The 17,493-nt window shown below is 33.7% G+C and overlaps 1 protein-coding gene across 1 annotated transcript; it reads left to right on the forward strand.

Moving 5' to 3' along the window:
• The first annotated feature begins 13,880 nt into the window (after positions 1-13,880).
• Positions 13,881-14,555, forward strand: LOC141511429 (U1 small nuclear ribonucleoprotein C-like). The gene has a single exon (XM_074220619.1). The coding sequence runs from the start codon at positions 14,139-14,141 to the stop codon at positions 14,517-14,519; it is 381 nt and encodes a 126-aa protein (XP_074076720.1). The 5' UTR covers positions 13,881-14,138; the 3' UTR covers positions 14,520-14,555.
• The last annotated feature ends 2,938 nt before the right edge of the window (positions 14,556-17,493 follow it).

Below are 17,493 nucleotides of genomic sequence, written 5' to 3' on the forward strand. Positions count from 1 at the left end.
TCCTCATAAGTTTTTTCCAGTACTCATCTCAAATTCACTGGTATTACAAGATGAAACAACATCATTGCTATTAGCTATATGATGTATTTACATGATTATAAAAATACAAAGATATTTAAATATTTCAACATTTATCAGTGTAAGAAAAATCAAGAAAAGTCAAGAAAAAATTAGTAGTACTGCTAACCAGAAGCTATAATTTCTAGCTTCTCCATAGACTACAGTCCAGCAATTCACTTCTTTAAGGATATTGGCTAAATTTTTTCTTTGAAATTATGAGCAGAAAATTTTCTTTATCATATATAAAGAAATCTCAACTTTCACAAGGTGATAGTTAATTCATTCATTCTCCTTAAAAAGTAAGCTCTCCTGGGCTTTACAAAGTTTTATCTGAGAAAGTTAAATCTCTAGAACCACAAGAACAAGGTACACATCAAGAACATCATTGTGAGATGAACAACCTTGATGGAAGTAGCTCCTCTCAGCAGTCCAGAGAGCTAGGACAACTGTATTAGACTGGTTATGAATTTTATTATCCCCATACAGAGGAAGAAAAAGAAAACAAAACAAAATACACACACACACACACACACACACACACACACAGAAACACAGAGACCCCCCACACACACACCCTTCAGAATCTGCTGATCACTTTATAAAAATCATCTCTTATGTATTTCTTTCCCTTAATCCTAATTCCTCATATCAAAAATTACTAATTTGTAAACATGTTTATAAAAATATTTATGTACAATGCTAACCTGACTGTTTACAATGAATGGGGGGTGGAAGAAAATTTTGTAACTTAAAAATATACATGTGCATGTGGATGAAAATAAGTAAATAAATTTTTAAAAAGGAAAGCTAAATCTCCTCAAGTTGCATGAACCAGCTCTAGTCTCACAAAGATTTTTGATCCTTTAAAGTCACAATAATAGTAACCCCAATTTCTGTAATGTTATCTATTGAAATTGGGATAGAAAGATAGATAGAGATAGAGATAGATAGATAGATAGATAGATAGGTAGATAGATAGATAACAAAATATCATGGTCATAAATTTATAAATGAATTCATAAAAATTCATAAAATTCATAATTCATAAAAAAATTAGGTGCTTCAGTCAAATGTTAAAAGCTACTAGTTACTGATCAAAAGTTATCAAACAGCACAAGATATTTATCTTGACTAGACAGAAGTCTAAGCCAAAACTACCACTGTTTGAATCTTTTCTGATTTGTAGAATATTTCATCCAGGAAGTCCTTGAAGTTTTATGATAATACATCCCATTATGATCCATCAAAACTATATCTTTCTTTTCTCCTTCTGTCAAATAAATATTCTGATTTTCATCTGTAATTTTAAAGCAAACCCCTTATTGTGAAGTAACTTCTAGTAATTTCTGCATTTCCACAAACGGATGTGACCCATATTTCTTATATTACAATAGAACTAAATAACAACATATAATCTCTTTGGAGGAGGAGGAGGTAGCTATAATAGACAAAAGTAGCTAGTTGGCTCAGTAAGGAGTGTGTTGGACCTAGAGTCAGGAAGATCTGTGTTCCAAGTTGACCTCAGACACTTACTAGCTGTTCACACAGCTGGGCAAGATATCTAATTTCCTTTTGCCTTAATACACTGGAGAAAAAATGACAAAGTAGTCCGATATTTTGGCCAAGAAAGCCCCATGGACAATATGGTCCATAGCATCATGAAGTCAGACAGGACTAAATGAATGAATTACAATAGCAACAGAATAGAAAAGTATTTGGTATAACTAAAAAGTTGTCTGTATCTGATAATTAATCAAATGCTGAGTAACTCAATTTGTTATGTGTATATATTTATATATGTCCAATTTATATAATATATATCAGTAATAAACTAATCATGAAATGCAGCATATATATAGTAATACATAATGAAACTATATATTTATCAAATTAAGCAATAAAAGTTTCATACTATTCTAATCATCATACATTTACATTTTTGATTTTATGAATTAAAGTGAATTCATTATGGCAGATAAAAAGAAAATATATTAATAAATACTAAATATAATTCTGGATCTGTGGTCTTTCCATGGGTGTGAATACATATAAGCATACACATGTGCATATATGTTATATATGTCTAGATATACATGTAAGGTTTTGTTTTGCTTTCTAATACATGCTTTTTGAAATCATAAGATTTTGAGTTTCTTGTGAGCAGGGACTGTTGTCTTTCTTTGTATTCCTAGTGCTTGTCATATAGATGCCATTTAATACATATTGACTTACTGATATCCATGTATGTTTTTGTTTTGTATGTGTGTGTGCACGTGTATATAACCTCAGTTTGAATAGCCTTTCCGTAGAGACATCCTATATTACTGGATTTTTAAGATAAAATTGCCATTTGTGATAAGCAAATTTGAAAGCTGAAGTTTAACTGTTCTTCTGGAGAGACTTTTTTATTTTTTTTTCTTCTCCTGAGAGACATAGTAAGAGAGGTTAACTTTTTCTCTTGCAAAGAGAATTTCTTCAGAAGTTATCAACTACTATTCTGATTAATGAATTATATGACTATATTTCCAAAACTATAAATTTAACAGTTGTAAATTAAGGTTAAAGATGATACTATGATCTTTTTTCTTTGATAAACTTTTGAAATATGAATTTGCTTTTTATGTAAAACTCAATAAATTGTAGGAATTAAACACAAAGACAGTGAGAGTTAAATGAAAGTCTATGGGAAAAAAGAGTGTTCTATGATTTATAGTTAATAAATTTAAAGTGAGACTCAGAGATAAAGAGTGAGATATATTTTATTAATTTGTGAGGAAACATTAAAATGCACATTTGTCCTACAACATGGGGGAATTGTTCTTGTCCTTCATTATCAAAGATCAAAATGACATCACCATGTTTGTGACAAATTACAGTATCCAGCTATGTGGCTTATCAGACCAATACAAGCCTGGAATACTTTGCCAGAGGTCTGGCACAAATTGTCAATGTGAACACCTGGGGTGATTACTCTAAACTTGCATATCTCATGTTGTCTTTGAGATGCTTCAATTGTCTTCTTCATAGAATGCAACACCCTCACTGATGAGGGCATGCTGGGCATCCCTGTGCCACTGTCTCCCATGCTACAATCAACTCTACAGTTCTTCAATGAAACCTTCAGGGTCTCAGTATTGCTTCTTCTGAATCCCTTGTGAGTGCTTGACCTGTATGAGTTTTCCATAAAATTTTTTTTTGGCAAGCATCCAACTGGCATTTTAAGAAGGTGTATAGCCTATTGTAGTTGCACTCTCTGTACTGATGTTGGAATGCTTGGTAGCTTAGCTCAGGAAAGGACCTCAGTGTTTGCAATCTTCTCCTGCCAGGTGATCTTCATAATCTTCCAAAGACAATTTAAATGGAAGCAATTCAGTTTCCTGAATGGTGCTGGGCGACTGTCCAGGTTTCACAGGCATATGGCAATGAGGCCAACACAATGGCTCTGTGGATCTTCAGTTTCTAGTCAGTCTAAAACCTTTTTTCTTTCACACTTTCTTCCAGAGTCTCGCAAATACTGAGCTAGCTCTGGCAGTGCCTATGTCAACCTCATCATGAAGGTGTACCTCCTCGAAAAGGATACTGCCAAGGTAGGTAAATTTGTTCATAGTTCTCAAAATTTTGCCATTTACTGCAATTAATTTGTGAGAAAATGTTAAAATGTACTTTAGTCCTATAACGTGGGGCAATATGTATCTTTGGGAATTGAGGAATTGAGGAATTGAGGCTCAATCATTTGTCCTAGCCCCTGGTTTTTGAGGGTATTAAAATGAGTCAATTCATTTCAGACATGGAGATTCAGCTTCATTTAAACTTCTTACATTACTGAACAGACACATTTCCTGATGAACTGAATCTTCCTGTACTGAAGCTGTATTCTTGATGAATATTCCTTTCCCAGCTCTGGGTCAATAAAACTTCATTGTTTAATGCCTTTTCTCAGTAAACATTTCATTTCATCCTATTTCTGAACTTAAACCACAGCATCAACTTATTCCTCAACAGAGCATATAAACTTGGAGCATTTTCAAATAGTCTGTATTTAAAATCCCTGTGTAAGGTGACTTCTTTATGTTTTTAAGCATTAGGAACAAATAAGAGGGTGATGTTACAAAAACAAAAAAGAAAATTGCTTTTTGAATCACAGGATAGAAGTCTCCTCACCAAACCCACAAACACATCTATACACAATCACATATACATTTACAAACATTTTGCGAATGAAGACACTTAGACCAGAGAAGCAAATAGAGTCAAAAGTCCTGGATTTGAGTCATAGCTCTTACACTAATTTCTAATTGCCAACTAGTACTTTAATCTCTGAGCTTTGATTTCCTCTCTGGTAAAATGAGAGCACTATTCAATTCACAGAGTTAAGCCAGCTACATAATAAGCAGCTTTTACATTCAGGTTTATAAAAGCACTGTGGATACTTTGTCTAGTTCATCCTTCTAATGTGCCTATGAGACAGCTGTTGTTATAATTTTTATTCACAAACACGGAAAAAAAATGTAAGCCATTATTTTTCTGTTTTACACTTTCTTTTAACCTGTGTAATACATATCATCGTTATGAGGATCTCTGAAATTGTCGGCATCAAATTCAGAAACATTTCTAAAAGGTATTCATTAACAAAAAAATGTTTTCTTTTATAAAGAATTTTTAATAGGTGAATTAAAGTGTTTGTTTAGTCATATCTATAAAAACTTCCATTTAAATATCTTTGCTGACAGTAGCATTAATCCATTAGATCAAGGTCCTACTATAGATACAGTTTATCTAGATTTTAACAAAAGATTTGATACAATATTTCATGCTGTTCTTTTGGAAAAGATGGATAAATGGCATTAGAGGATAATACAAATAAATGAAGCTGCTTGGATAACTGGACTCAAAAAACAATTGTTCAGTTTTTTCTTGTCAATAATCTTCAGTGTAATGCTCCTGGGATCTTTGCATGACTGTTTAACATTATATTCATATATATATATATATATATATATATATATATATATATATATATATATACATATACATATATACATATATATATGTAGCTATATATTTGCATATGTATGTGTTAATTTCTTGCTCAAAAGCCTAGATAGCTTATGATTTTTTAGATAATACAATACTTGAAGGGATAGTTATACATTAAATGACAAATCAAGATCCAATAAGAAAGATCTTGATAGGGCAGAGAACAGCTCTGAATCTAATAATCTGAAATTTGTTAAGTATAAATGTAAAATCTTGCACTTAGATTCAAACATTCAATTTTTCAAGTATAACATGGAGGATGCAGGGTTTGTGTGTAATGGTTAGGGGCTTAGTGTAAAATTCATTATAAGACTCAGTTTAAGACATTGATGTGACATGGCAGTCAACAAAATCTAAACCTCAAGCTGCTTTAAATAAAGAAAAAGGCATAGAATTAGGAATATGGATATGAAAATCCTTCTCTACTCTCCCCTAGTCCTTCAACAGCCAAGACATTGAGTTCAGTTCTGGGTACCACAATTTAGGAAGAATGAGGATACACCTATATAGATTCCAGAGAAGAGCAAACAGAATTATGGAGAATCTGGAAATCATGTTATATAAGAAATGACTTAATGAAGGACAATTAACCTGGAGGGAAAAAAAAGATTAATGAGACCTATGACAATTGGGTTCAAGTATATAAATGACTATGAGCAGAAGAGGTTAGAAATTTGATTTAGAGGGGAAAACTAGTAGCAATAAATAGAAGTAGTTAAGATCAAAATTTAGTTTTGAAGTCAAGAAAAAAAAATCCTGAATAGCTATACTAGAGGAAACATGAATTTGACTGTCATTAGAGATAATTAGTCCCCTGTCATTGCATGTTTTCTAACAGTGACTGCAATTTTATAATGGGGAAATTTTTGCTCTGGTCTGGCCTTAGAGTATTCTTCTAATTTTATATTTTTGCAGTTCTATGATCTTTCACTAATACAATATTATTGTCAGAAATCAGTTTTAAAAAGATACTTTATATATTTCATTCATATTCATTTTCACTTAAAAAGATAGATGACTGATACACATCCTTTCAAGCTACTCAGTTATCTTTTTTCTTTTAAGATAATTTCATATTTGTAAGCTTTTTCCAGTTCTAATATTCATGAAGAATTGTTATATGTCAATTTCATTTTTAAAAAGAGCCTAAAAAATCAACAGAATTTAGGGAAAGCAGAATTTATGTAAATAATTTCTAATTTTAAGAGTACCCAAATTAATAAGGTTATAATTAAATTTGTAGAGGGGTGGAATGTTTACAAAAGTAAAGATTTTTTCAGCTATTTTTTAGATTTCTAGAACTAAATACTATTACCACAACAAGTTCCACATTAGTGAGATATTGCTTTTTAAAACTAAATTGTTAATATATAAAGTATTTAAGGATCAATGAGGGGGTGTAATGGATAGGTCACCACCCCTGGAGTCAGAAGGACCAGAGTTCAAATCTGAACTCAGATATATAATACTTACTAGCTGTGTGATCTTGGACAAGTCCTAAAAAAATCAAAGAATAAAGAAGAAAGAGGTGAAGAAAGATAAAGAAACAGAAAGGAGAAGTTGTCTGGAGTAGAAAATGGAATCCATTTTTAAAGTGATCATTGAACTCCAGTGAAGATCAATTTTCTTATTTTTAAGTGGGCAAATTTAATGAATATTTGTTAGATAATACAGCATAATAATTTTATCTATACTTTTATTAACATACATTTTCTAAAGAGAGAATTGAAATAGTAATAGTCAATTCCTTTACTATTTAGTGACATTCAAAATATTAAATACTGACTTCATTTTCACAAAAAAGTAGAGTTGTGCCAATTTTTCATTTTTAACAAATCATTTCTTGAATACCTTTAGAGAACAGATTATTGATTAAATTTTTATCATGATTTTCAAAAGCTAAAATTTCATCTCATGAGTTACCTAATTCTCCCTATTTCTATCTCTGTCTCTTTCTCTGCATCTGTCAGTATTCTGTTACTCTTTACAAGTAAATATACAAAAAAATACCAAAGAAAGACAAATTTAGATTGACTATGTGATTTCACTGACAGAGGAAACGCCCCATCAGGAAATGTCTTCCAGTAACTTAGGTATTCACTATCTCTGAAAGTTAAGGTGCTGGAGATTTACTAGAGCACCAAAAGATTGTGGGATTTATTCGTGGTCACTCATCCCACATGCTTCAGCAGTCTAACTTCAAGTCTAATTTCAAGGCTTACTTTCTATTCATTATACCATAGCTATCTTGTTCTTGTATATAACACAAATGCAAACATATACACATATTTATGAATATGTAAAGAGAGAGAGAGAGAGAGACAGAGAGAGAGAGAGAGAGAGATTATACACATACATATGTTAGCTTGACTGGGAAACCATGGATGCTATATAGAAATTTAGCTCTTACAAGTTGACAGAAAGGAGAAATGAGGCCACATATGGTGTCAATGCACTTTAATTAAGTGCAATAATACCCTTTTTCCTAAGGCAGCTTTTTTCAAATGCATTTCTCTTCAGAGATTTATGTTTTTAACTGAGTTATATATGGTACACTACTGCCCTCTGTTGACAGAACCTGGGATTTCAGAAAACCCATAATTTAATGATGAAACTATAATTTTCATTATCAGGAGCTCTATTCAGCTATGATATTTTTTAGTTCTCAGTGTGAATATGCAAATTGGAAAAAATTTGAAATCAGGTTAGAACATAAGCTAGATTACTGATTTCTACTGTAATATGGGAACCCTTCCTCAGAAGTTATTTCTTTATATTATTAGAGAAATTCTGGAATTTTTTCTTATTGGTCTAAATTCAAATTCTGGTTCTATAATATGCTATCTTTGGGATACTAAGAACATAACTCAATTTCCCTGAACCTCAGTTTACTCAGTTGTAAAATGAAGGAGTTGGCCAGGATACTTATGAGTTTCATTTTTCATCTATATCTGTATTTCAATAGCTAAAGATGAAATGATATCTAAATCCCAATCTATAACCCTAAGGAATTTGATATTGAAAAAAACACTTTTGATTTTTATCTGAAAAGTGGCAAAAGTTCTAAGAGATTATTATTATTATTATTATTATTATTATTATTATTATTATTATTATTATTACCCTGTGAGAAATCTCCTTTGCAAAAGCAATCACACAGCACATATGATAACATCAGGAAGATAATCAAACAATATATAAATAAAATCACATGTAAGAACACATAGGGCATGGTTTCTGGGGAATAACAACAAGAAAACAAAAACCAGTAAACTTGGCAAATTAAATAGAAATTTTAGGAATTAATTTGGCTAAACTAAAACAACCTTTCTATCTTTTCTTAAAGTGAAGGACTCTAGAAATTGATGACTTTTATCTGCTGAACAGATGCTGATGTGCATGCTTCTAGCAGGGATTGCACAAACACCCATCAACAAATGACCTGGAAAAGCCACCTCAAGGATGATTAAAGAAGTAGCCCAAGACACAAAAATGCCCAGAGCTATCTGACCAAGGCATTGTCATGAACTGAATGTTGTTCTTTAATTCAGTGGAAGAGGTTTTTCAGGCACAATTCAAAAATTCTCTCTTCCTTTTTCAACATCTGGTTTAGCAATTCCTTGAAAGACACAACAGTTCTTTCTCTCTCTCTTCCCATCTATTAAACTATACCTAGGTCCTGAGACAGAAACTGATGACTATGTCAGGACAGAACATTTCCACTTTAACCCTCTGTTGGAAATGAATCTTAGTATCCTATTAAAAAAATAAAACAACCATGCAAAGTTTCATGTAACCAACTGACTGCAAATTGTTTAGACTTATTTTTTATCTCCAAAGAAAATTTGAAGGGAATGATGCAAAAATAACAAAAATAAGCTTTCAAACTCATCTGTTCATTATTTAATATGCTGTCATAAAAAATGATAAAAATAATTAAATCAGGCATGGCTTTTAATTGTTTTATAGAAAGTGGCCAAAACTATTTGTAAGACAAATTGCTTTTTTTATGTTTGCAAATAATTTTCATTGTAAAACAGTGTTACTATTCTACTGCTCTCTAGGTTTTGTACTAAAATTCAAAAATAGTTATAATTGGTAGAGTAGAGCCAGTGATAAAATGCAGTTATGGAAAATTTAGATTTAAATTCTTCCTAAAATAATTACTGTTTATGTCCCTGGATGTTACTGTTTCCTTAAGTCTTATATAATGATAATCATGTACTTACATCTCATGATTGTTGTGAAGATCAAATGAGAGCAAGTATGTAAAACACATGATAAATTTTAAAGTGCTACCCAAATGTCATTGATTACTGTCATTTTAATTTTCATGAAGAGATAGGTGAAACAGTCAATAGAGTTCTGGACCAGCAGTCAATAATATCTCAATTTATATCCTGCATCAAGCACTTAGTACATAAGCGACAGCTTCAATTTCCTAATCTGTATTCCAAGAGAGCATGATTCTGACAATGGACTCATTTCTAAAATATATGGAGAACTGAGTCATATTTATAAAACAAAATGCCATTCCCCAATTGACAAATGGCCAAAGGATATGCAAAGGCAATTTACAGATGAGGAGATCAAAGCAATCCACAGCCTTATGAAAAAAAAATGCTCTAAATCATTAATTATTAGAGACATGCAAATTAAAGCTTCTCTGAGGTACCACCTCACACCTCTCAGATTGGCCAATATGACCAGAAAGGATAATGATCATTGTTGGAAGGGTTGTGGGAAATCTGGGACACTATTACACTGTTGGTGGAGCTGTGAACTCATCCAACCCTTCTGGAGAGCTATTTGGAACTACGCCCAAAGGGCAACAAAAATATGCATACCCTTTGACCTAGCAATACCACTACTGGGTCTATACCCTGAAGAGATGATGAAAAAGGGTATGAACATCACTTGTACAAAAATATTTATAGCATCCCTGTTTGTGGTGGCAAAGAATTGGAAATCAAGTAAATGTCCTTCAATTGGGGAATGGCTTTGCAAACTGTGGTATATGTATGTCATGGAACACTATTGTTCTATTAGAAACCAGGAGGGACAGGATTTCCGGGAAGCCTGGAGAGATTTGCATGAACTGATGCTGAGTGAGATGAGCAGAACCAGAAAAACACTGTACACCCTAACATTAACATGGGAGTGATGTTCAACCTTGAAGGACTCACTCATTCCATCAGTGCAGCAATCAGGAACAATTTTGGACTGTCAGCAAAAGAGAGTGTCATCTCTATTCAGATAAGGAGCTGTGGAGTTTGAACAAAGTTCAAGGACTATTCCCTTTAATTTAGGAAAAAAACAGATATTTTATTGTCTGATGTTGTCACCTCTTAGACTTCTCTTCTCTTCTTTAAGTATATGATTTCTCTCTCATCACATCCAATTTGGATCAAGGTACAATGTGAAAACAAAGTAAAGACTGATAGAGTGCTTTCTGTTGGGGGGAAGCAAGATATGGGAGAAATTGTAAATCTCAAATAATATCTTTAATAAAAATTAATTTAATATGAATCCATGGGGCGGCTAGGTGGTGCAGTGGATAGAGCACCGGCCTTGGAGTCAGGAGTACCTGGGTTCAAAACCGACCTCAGACACTTAATAATTACCTAGCCGTGTGGCCTTGGGCAAGCCACTTAACCCCATTGCCTTGCAAAACCTAAAAAAAAATATGAATCCATGCTTAGCAATATTGGTAAAGACTACTGTTGTTTGTGCTTTGAAAAACAAATAAATAGAACCTAAAAAAACCCCTATTAAAAAAACCTACCAGTGTCTCATTCTTTTCCATTATCAAACATAACCCTCTTAGAATCAATCCTCAGCTAGGAACAGCTCAGAATTCCTTGCTGTAATAATTAGCTTATTTTAAGCCAAGAGGCAATATAATGCCTAATCTTGGAAGCATTGGAAGCATCTTCTCCTAAATTTGGTAGTTTATATTGAATAATAACTTAGAAATATTCCCAAGTTCTCAGAAAAAATTCCTAAAATTTGAGCAGAGCTTTGAATCTCTGCCTTACTTTATATTAATTTATTGCTAACTGGTGATCTGTTATTAAGACAAGATTTAACTTATAGGTAACATGTGGGTAAATAAATAGCAGAATATATTACAATTTCTGTTAATATATAGGCAGAAGGAGAGGAAGATGAGGGGGGGGAAAGTCATTATATTGAAATTTATCTTAGTCTTTGAGAACATGGGCTCAAATGATGGCAATTTACTGAATCTTCTGTTCCCTCTTTCTAGCTCTGTCATACTCTGATTGCCTAGCAACCAGAGGCATCTCCAGTTATCCTGATCTGTATCTGACCACTGGACCCAGATTCTGCTGGAGGAGAAAGTGAGGCTGGTGCAACAGCACAATTCCCCTCATTCAAATCCAATCCACTTGCTTGTCATGGCATTACCTCCCTGATGTCATGGACTTCTTCAAGAACAAAGAAAAAACAACAACTTATTTCTCTGTTACAGTTTAGTTCCCTCTCATTTTTTTCTTTTCATGATTTTATTGTCAAGAATGGCTGTTTGTTAGCATGACAGATATTATGTCTTTGCAACAAATGTTAACTTTATTTTTTAAAAAATCTATTAAAAAAAACTTTGCCTGCATCCTGATTTTTCATGTTTGCTATGTGAAACACATCTCTTCTCATAGAAATTAGTAGCCTATTTATTTGGCTCTTAGATCATAACCATTTTAATGAATCCAGAAGGATTTACCACAAATAAAAAATTCACACACACACAACTAAGGACAGTCAGTAGAAGTTAGGCAATAGCAGTAAAAGGGGGAGTTGTATTTAACTGCAACATGAAGTACAAATAAGAATATTAATGAATTCTACTCTGTGGGTTATCCTTTATTAAAAAACCTTCTTTTGTTGTCATCTTTAGATAAAAGGTGTTGGTTGATTTAGAGGAGGAGAAAATACTTTATTCATGTAATTTCAAAGATCTCTAAAATTATCTAAAAAAGAGAAGATGAATGCTAGAGCTTAGGCAAAAGTAATTCAATAACCATTTTGTTAAATTTTGTCAATAAATCAATAACTATTCATATCATGCTTCCTTGTATCATTGAATAAGTTGTTGTCATCTGCTCTGACCATTTAAACTGCTACAGGAAGCAAATACTTTTTCTCTTTCCTAAAATTTGACCAAGACATATACATTGATTAAATCCCAACTCAAGATCATATTCAAAGGATTTAATATATATATATATATACATATATATATGTATATATATATATATATATATATATATATATATATAACAGGTATACTTGGGATACAATGAAGTGAAAAGCAATTAGCTCTAAGCATAATGGGTTTACATCCTCATGAAAGATTGTCAAATGTTTATAAATGAGGTGTACCACAAAAATGGAAAACACTCAGTGAGAAGTCACTAGTATGTGGATAGGTTAGACTGTTAGGGAAGAGGCCTGGAGTTGGGAGATGTAGCACCATAGGTGCTACATAGAGGAACTACATAGAGGAACTACAAGAAGCCAATGCAATTATATAATCAAGCTAGTGAAGAGAAGAAAAATATAAGATTGGAACGGTAAGAATGGCCAGGTTTTGGATGGTTTAAATTGCCAAATAGAAGTCAATTTACTTGAAGCAAAAGCTTCCAACAGGTATTTATTGGTGGTGATGGTGGTGGTGGTGGTGGTGGTGGTGAGGGATGATATATCAAATCTGCAATTCAGTGTATCCTTTTTTCCCCCCTCTTTTTTCTTTATTAAAATAATCAATCCTAACAAATGTATATAGCAAAACTCTAACAAAAATCAGCATATTATTGTCTCCCTCTATGACCCCTGATGGTATTATGGTTGTATCATCACTTCTTTTCCCTATCAGAATACAAATATTTTGTCTTAATAGATTATTTTCCAGTCCTTCCTTTGTGTTTACATCTTATGGTTCTCCTTTTCATATTTTTATTTCAAAATTTCTCCTCAACTCAGATCTTTTCATTTGAATCTTGGGAAGTCTCCATTTCAGCAAAGATATTTTTTTTTCCACCCAATGGATTGAATTTATTTAATTTTGTTGGGTAAGTTATGTTTTAAGCCTCTATCTTTATTTTATCTTTTAGAATACTGTATTCCTTGTTTTCTGCTCCTTTATAGTGTTAGCTCCTAAACAACTGTGGTTCTTCAATATTTAAATTTCCCCTGGTTATTTGTAGCATTTTTCTTTCATTTAGATACTGTATTTTTTTTCTATGATGTTTATAGAAATTTCCGTTTTAAGGTTTCTTTCAATAGGACATTGATAGATACTTTCTATTTTTACACTGTCTTCTGTTCTGTTGGGAAATTTTCTTTCAGGATTTTCTTGAAGTGTTGGTATCTTGGCTTTTGTTTTTTTTCTTTTTTTGTCATGGCATTCAGATAGTTCAGTAAATCTCAAGTTATAACTCCTCTGTTTTTCAAGTAAGTTATTTTTTGACATGAGATATATTTGCTCTATATATTTTTTTTTCCTTTTTGAAGGCAATCAGGGTTATGTGACTGAGTTACAAAGCTAATAACATTCTGAGACCATAATTGAACTCAGGATCTCCTGACTCCAAGGTCAGTGCTCTATTGACTACACAATCTAGCTTCTCCTGCTCCTTTCAATTTTTTTTGTTTCTGTTTTAATATGTCTTAATATCTCATTTCATTAAATTGGCTTTGTACATTTCACTATTCAAAAGTCTAACAGAGTCGGTGCCCTGCCCGCCCAGAGTGCGCTAGGCGCGGTGCCTGTCGTCTGGGCTTGGTCGGCTTCGTGCCCCCCTGCCCTCCCAGGTGGACCCCGCGGACATCGGACGGCGGCGGCGCGGTGCTCCCGGGCTTGGCTGGCAGGGGTACTGGTCATCTTTCTAGGATCCCTGCTGAGTATCTATCTGAAGAGCTAGAGCCTCTTTTATCAGCAGCATTCCAGAGTTACCTTATATGTGAAGAGGGGGAGGAACCTAGCCAGCCTCTTCTGAAGATACCTTGGACAACACTGCAACATGCCCAAGTTTTATTGTGATTACTGTGATACATATCTTACTCATGATTCTCCATCTGTGAGGAAGACACACTGCAGTGGGAGGAAGCACAAAGAAAATGTGAGAGACTATTACCAAAAATGGATGGAAGAACAAGCCCAGAGCCTGATTGATAAAACAACCACTGCATTTCAACAAGGAAGAATTCCTCCCAACCTCTTCTCTGCTCCTCCACTAGGAGGGCCTATGATCCCACCACCTCACCCTAGCATGATGGGGCCCCGTCCTCCTGGAATGATGCCTGTAGGGCCACCTTCTGGTATGAGGATGCCCATGATGAGGCCCCTTCCTCATCCTATGATGGTGCCTACGCGCCCAGCAATGCCTAGACCAGACAGATAAAATAGGAAAAATGTGATGAAACCCATTCCTCAGTTTTCTATTCTTTGTTGTCTTTCACCAGAACATCACGGTGCTGGGTCTCAGACATGGGTATTTTTTTGTTTGTTTTTGTTTTTGTTTTTTGCCTCTTAGCCTTTTAAAACGCTGACACTCTTACATCACCATCACTTTCCCATGATTCCTCTTTTCCCCTCAGTATCCCTCCCCTGTGATAAATAAGCACAGTGAAAAGTCAACACATTGGACATATCTAAAAATTACTCCTTGTTCTTTACCTATAATTTAACACCTCTGCCAAAGGAAAGGAAACATTTTACCAGTCCTCTGAAGTCACAGTTGCATAAGCATTGATTAGAGTTTGTTTTGTGCTCCTTTATATTGTCATGATTGTGTAAATTGTTTCCTTGTTTCTGTTTCCTTTCCCTCTACAATTATTACATACAAGGTTTTGCAAATTGCTCTAGATGTCTTCATTTCTTAGTGCACATGATAGCCCATTGCTTTCATATCCTGTATGTTCATTTGCTGTTTCTCAATTGATGAGTATTGTTGCTTGCAGTTCTTTGCTACTCCAAAAAGTGCTGCTATAAATATTTTTGTATATATGGGACCTTTCCCTCTATCTTTGCCCTCCTCAGGTTCTGTGCCCATGGTGGTATCACTGAGTCAAAGATCTGTGTGTTTTAGTGACTTAGAGTAATTCCTAACCATTTTCAGAATTGTTGGACAAATTCACAGCTCCACCAAAAGTGCATTAGTGTGCCTACCTTTCCACAGTCCCTCTGACATCTGACCATTTTCATCTTCTGTCATTTTTCTCAAATCTTATCAGTGTAAAGTAAAGCTTCAGAATCATTTTAATTTGCATTCTATTTTTAGAGCTTTTTGTCATGATTGTTAATAGCTTGCAGTTTGGGTTTTTTTTTTTTTTTTTGCAAACTGCCCCAGGGGTAGTTTCCAAATATGTAAGAAGACTTCCCACTTTCTGACAATGAAGAAACGATTTAAAAGGAAGAGTGGGGCAGAAATGCAGCTTATATTTGTATTGTGACATATAAAAATAAAAGTATTGTCTGTTTTAGCATTTAAGAAAAAAAAAGTCTAACAGCAAGTTTATTTTAGTTTGCCTTTTTTACCTTATACTAACCCCAATCTCTTTCTAAAGTTTATCTCCATAGTTTTAATTTCTTTTCTAATTCTTTCCTTTATTGTTATTTTCATTACTGTTAGTATTTTTAGATTTTTGGGGGGAGTTTGTAAGGCTATGGGATTAAGTAACTTGCCCACAGTCACACAGCTAGGTAATTATTAAGTGTCTAAGGCTGGATTCGAACTCAGGGTAGGTGCTCTATACATTGTACCACCTAGCTTCCCTTAGATTTTTTTACACTACTTTTCATTTGTTCTAGGAGTTTGGTTTCATTCTTTGGTCAAAATGTATTTTTCTTTGAGGTGTTTTGGATTTATCTCCCCTTCTAATTTGTTTCTTGGGTGGCCCTGACATCATAATATGCCTTTAACTCTTTTTGTTCATTCCTTTTATTAGCTTTGTTTCTCAAATTGAGATTTTATTTTAGGCCCAAGTTCTGCATTTTTCTGATAGGTCTATGATAAACTTTTATAGTCCTGGCATGTCTCTTTGGGTGTTAATTTCTGTGATCTTCAAGAATACTAGGGACAATTTAACCAAAGTATCAATTATTGGCAGGACCTATTAGAGTCAGAACAATATGACGTGATCTTTCTTCTATTATCAGATCTCTATTGTCTTCTATATTTAAGGATTTTAGCTACTTACTTGTTCCCACCTCCTATCCACAGGTCCTCATAGCTAGCTTGAAGGTTGATCAGGTACAGAATAACCGTTCTGGTGACCAAGGCCTGTTATAGGTATAAGGTTGTGTCCTTCATCTCCTCTAAGGTTACTATGCCTGCATATGATTTCTGGAGACTCTTTACTGCTAACCCACAGCACAGATCTGGTATTAAGCCAGATGTTGAGTAGGGGCTTTCTCTGAGAAACCCTGAGTTTCACTTAAATGGGTATTCTGGGTACTAAATTTCTTATCACAATATCTCAGAAAGACTTAGACAGTACTATCTTGTGTTTGCAACTGATGTTCAAGAATTGCTCTGATTAACCTTGAAGCTTGAGCTCCAAATTCCTGATGAAAATCTATTCCCATCTCTACTCAGTCTTGCATGCGCCTTAGATAAGCACTACTCTAATTATAGATGGACATGGTTTTACTTCTTTAAGCTAATCTATCATCTTGGCTGATCATCCAGATCTTTAGGAATATTACTTTAGCAAGTGAGAATGGATTGAGACATGAAACAGTGAAATCAACCAAAAGAATATTACTATACTCAAGGTGTGAAAAAAAGGACCTGCATCAAACTAGTGACACTATCAGAGAAAAGGGAGCATATATGAGAAATCAGGTAAGGGGAAGTGCCAAAACTTGGCAACACACTGGATACCTTAAGAGATGCTAATGAGTCAAAGATGACATTACAATTGTGAGTCTAAACAACTGAGAAAATATGATTTTCATGAGAGTGATAGGAAAGTTCAGAAGAGGGGAAGAGAAGGAAAATGAACTTTATTTTGGAAATGTTGAACTTTTTATGCCTATGGGACAACTAATAGACAGCAGACACTAAATGATGTGAAACTGGAGATCAACTGAACATAGACCCCTTGGAATTATATGCATATAGATGGTAATTGAACTCATTGAAATTTATGAGATAACCAAGAAAACTTTTATATATAATTTTAAAAAACAATTATACAACTTTGCTGGGATACAAATTGGAGGACAATCTAGGAAAAGAGACTGAAGAATGATCAGACAAGCTGGGGGGAAATCAAAGGAAAGTGGTGTCATGTAAAGTCAGATAGGAACAGTATAAAGACAAAAAGAACTCAAAAGTATCTGAGGTTGTGAAGAGAAAAAAAATTATGAAT

The sequence above is a fragment of the Macrotis lagotis genome, chromosome 2, assembly GCF_037893015.1.
Source record: "Macrotis lagotis isolate mMagLag1 chromosome 2, bilby.v1.9.chrom.fasta, whole genome shotgun sequence".
Classification (NCBI taxonomy): domain Eukaryota; kingdom Metazoa; phylum Chordata; class Mammalia; order Peramelemorphia; family Peramelidae; genus Macrotis; species Macrotis lagotis.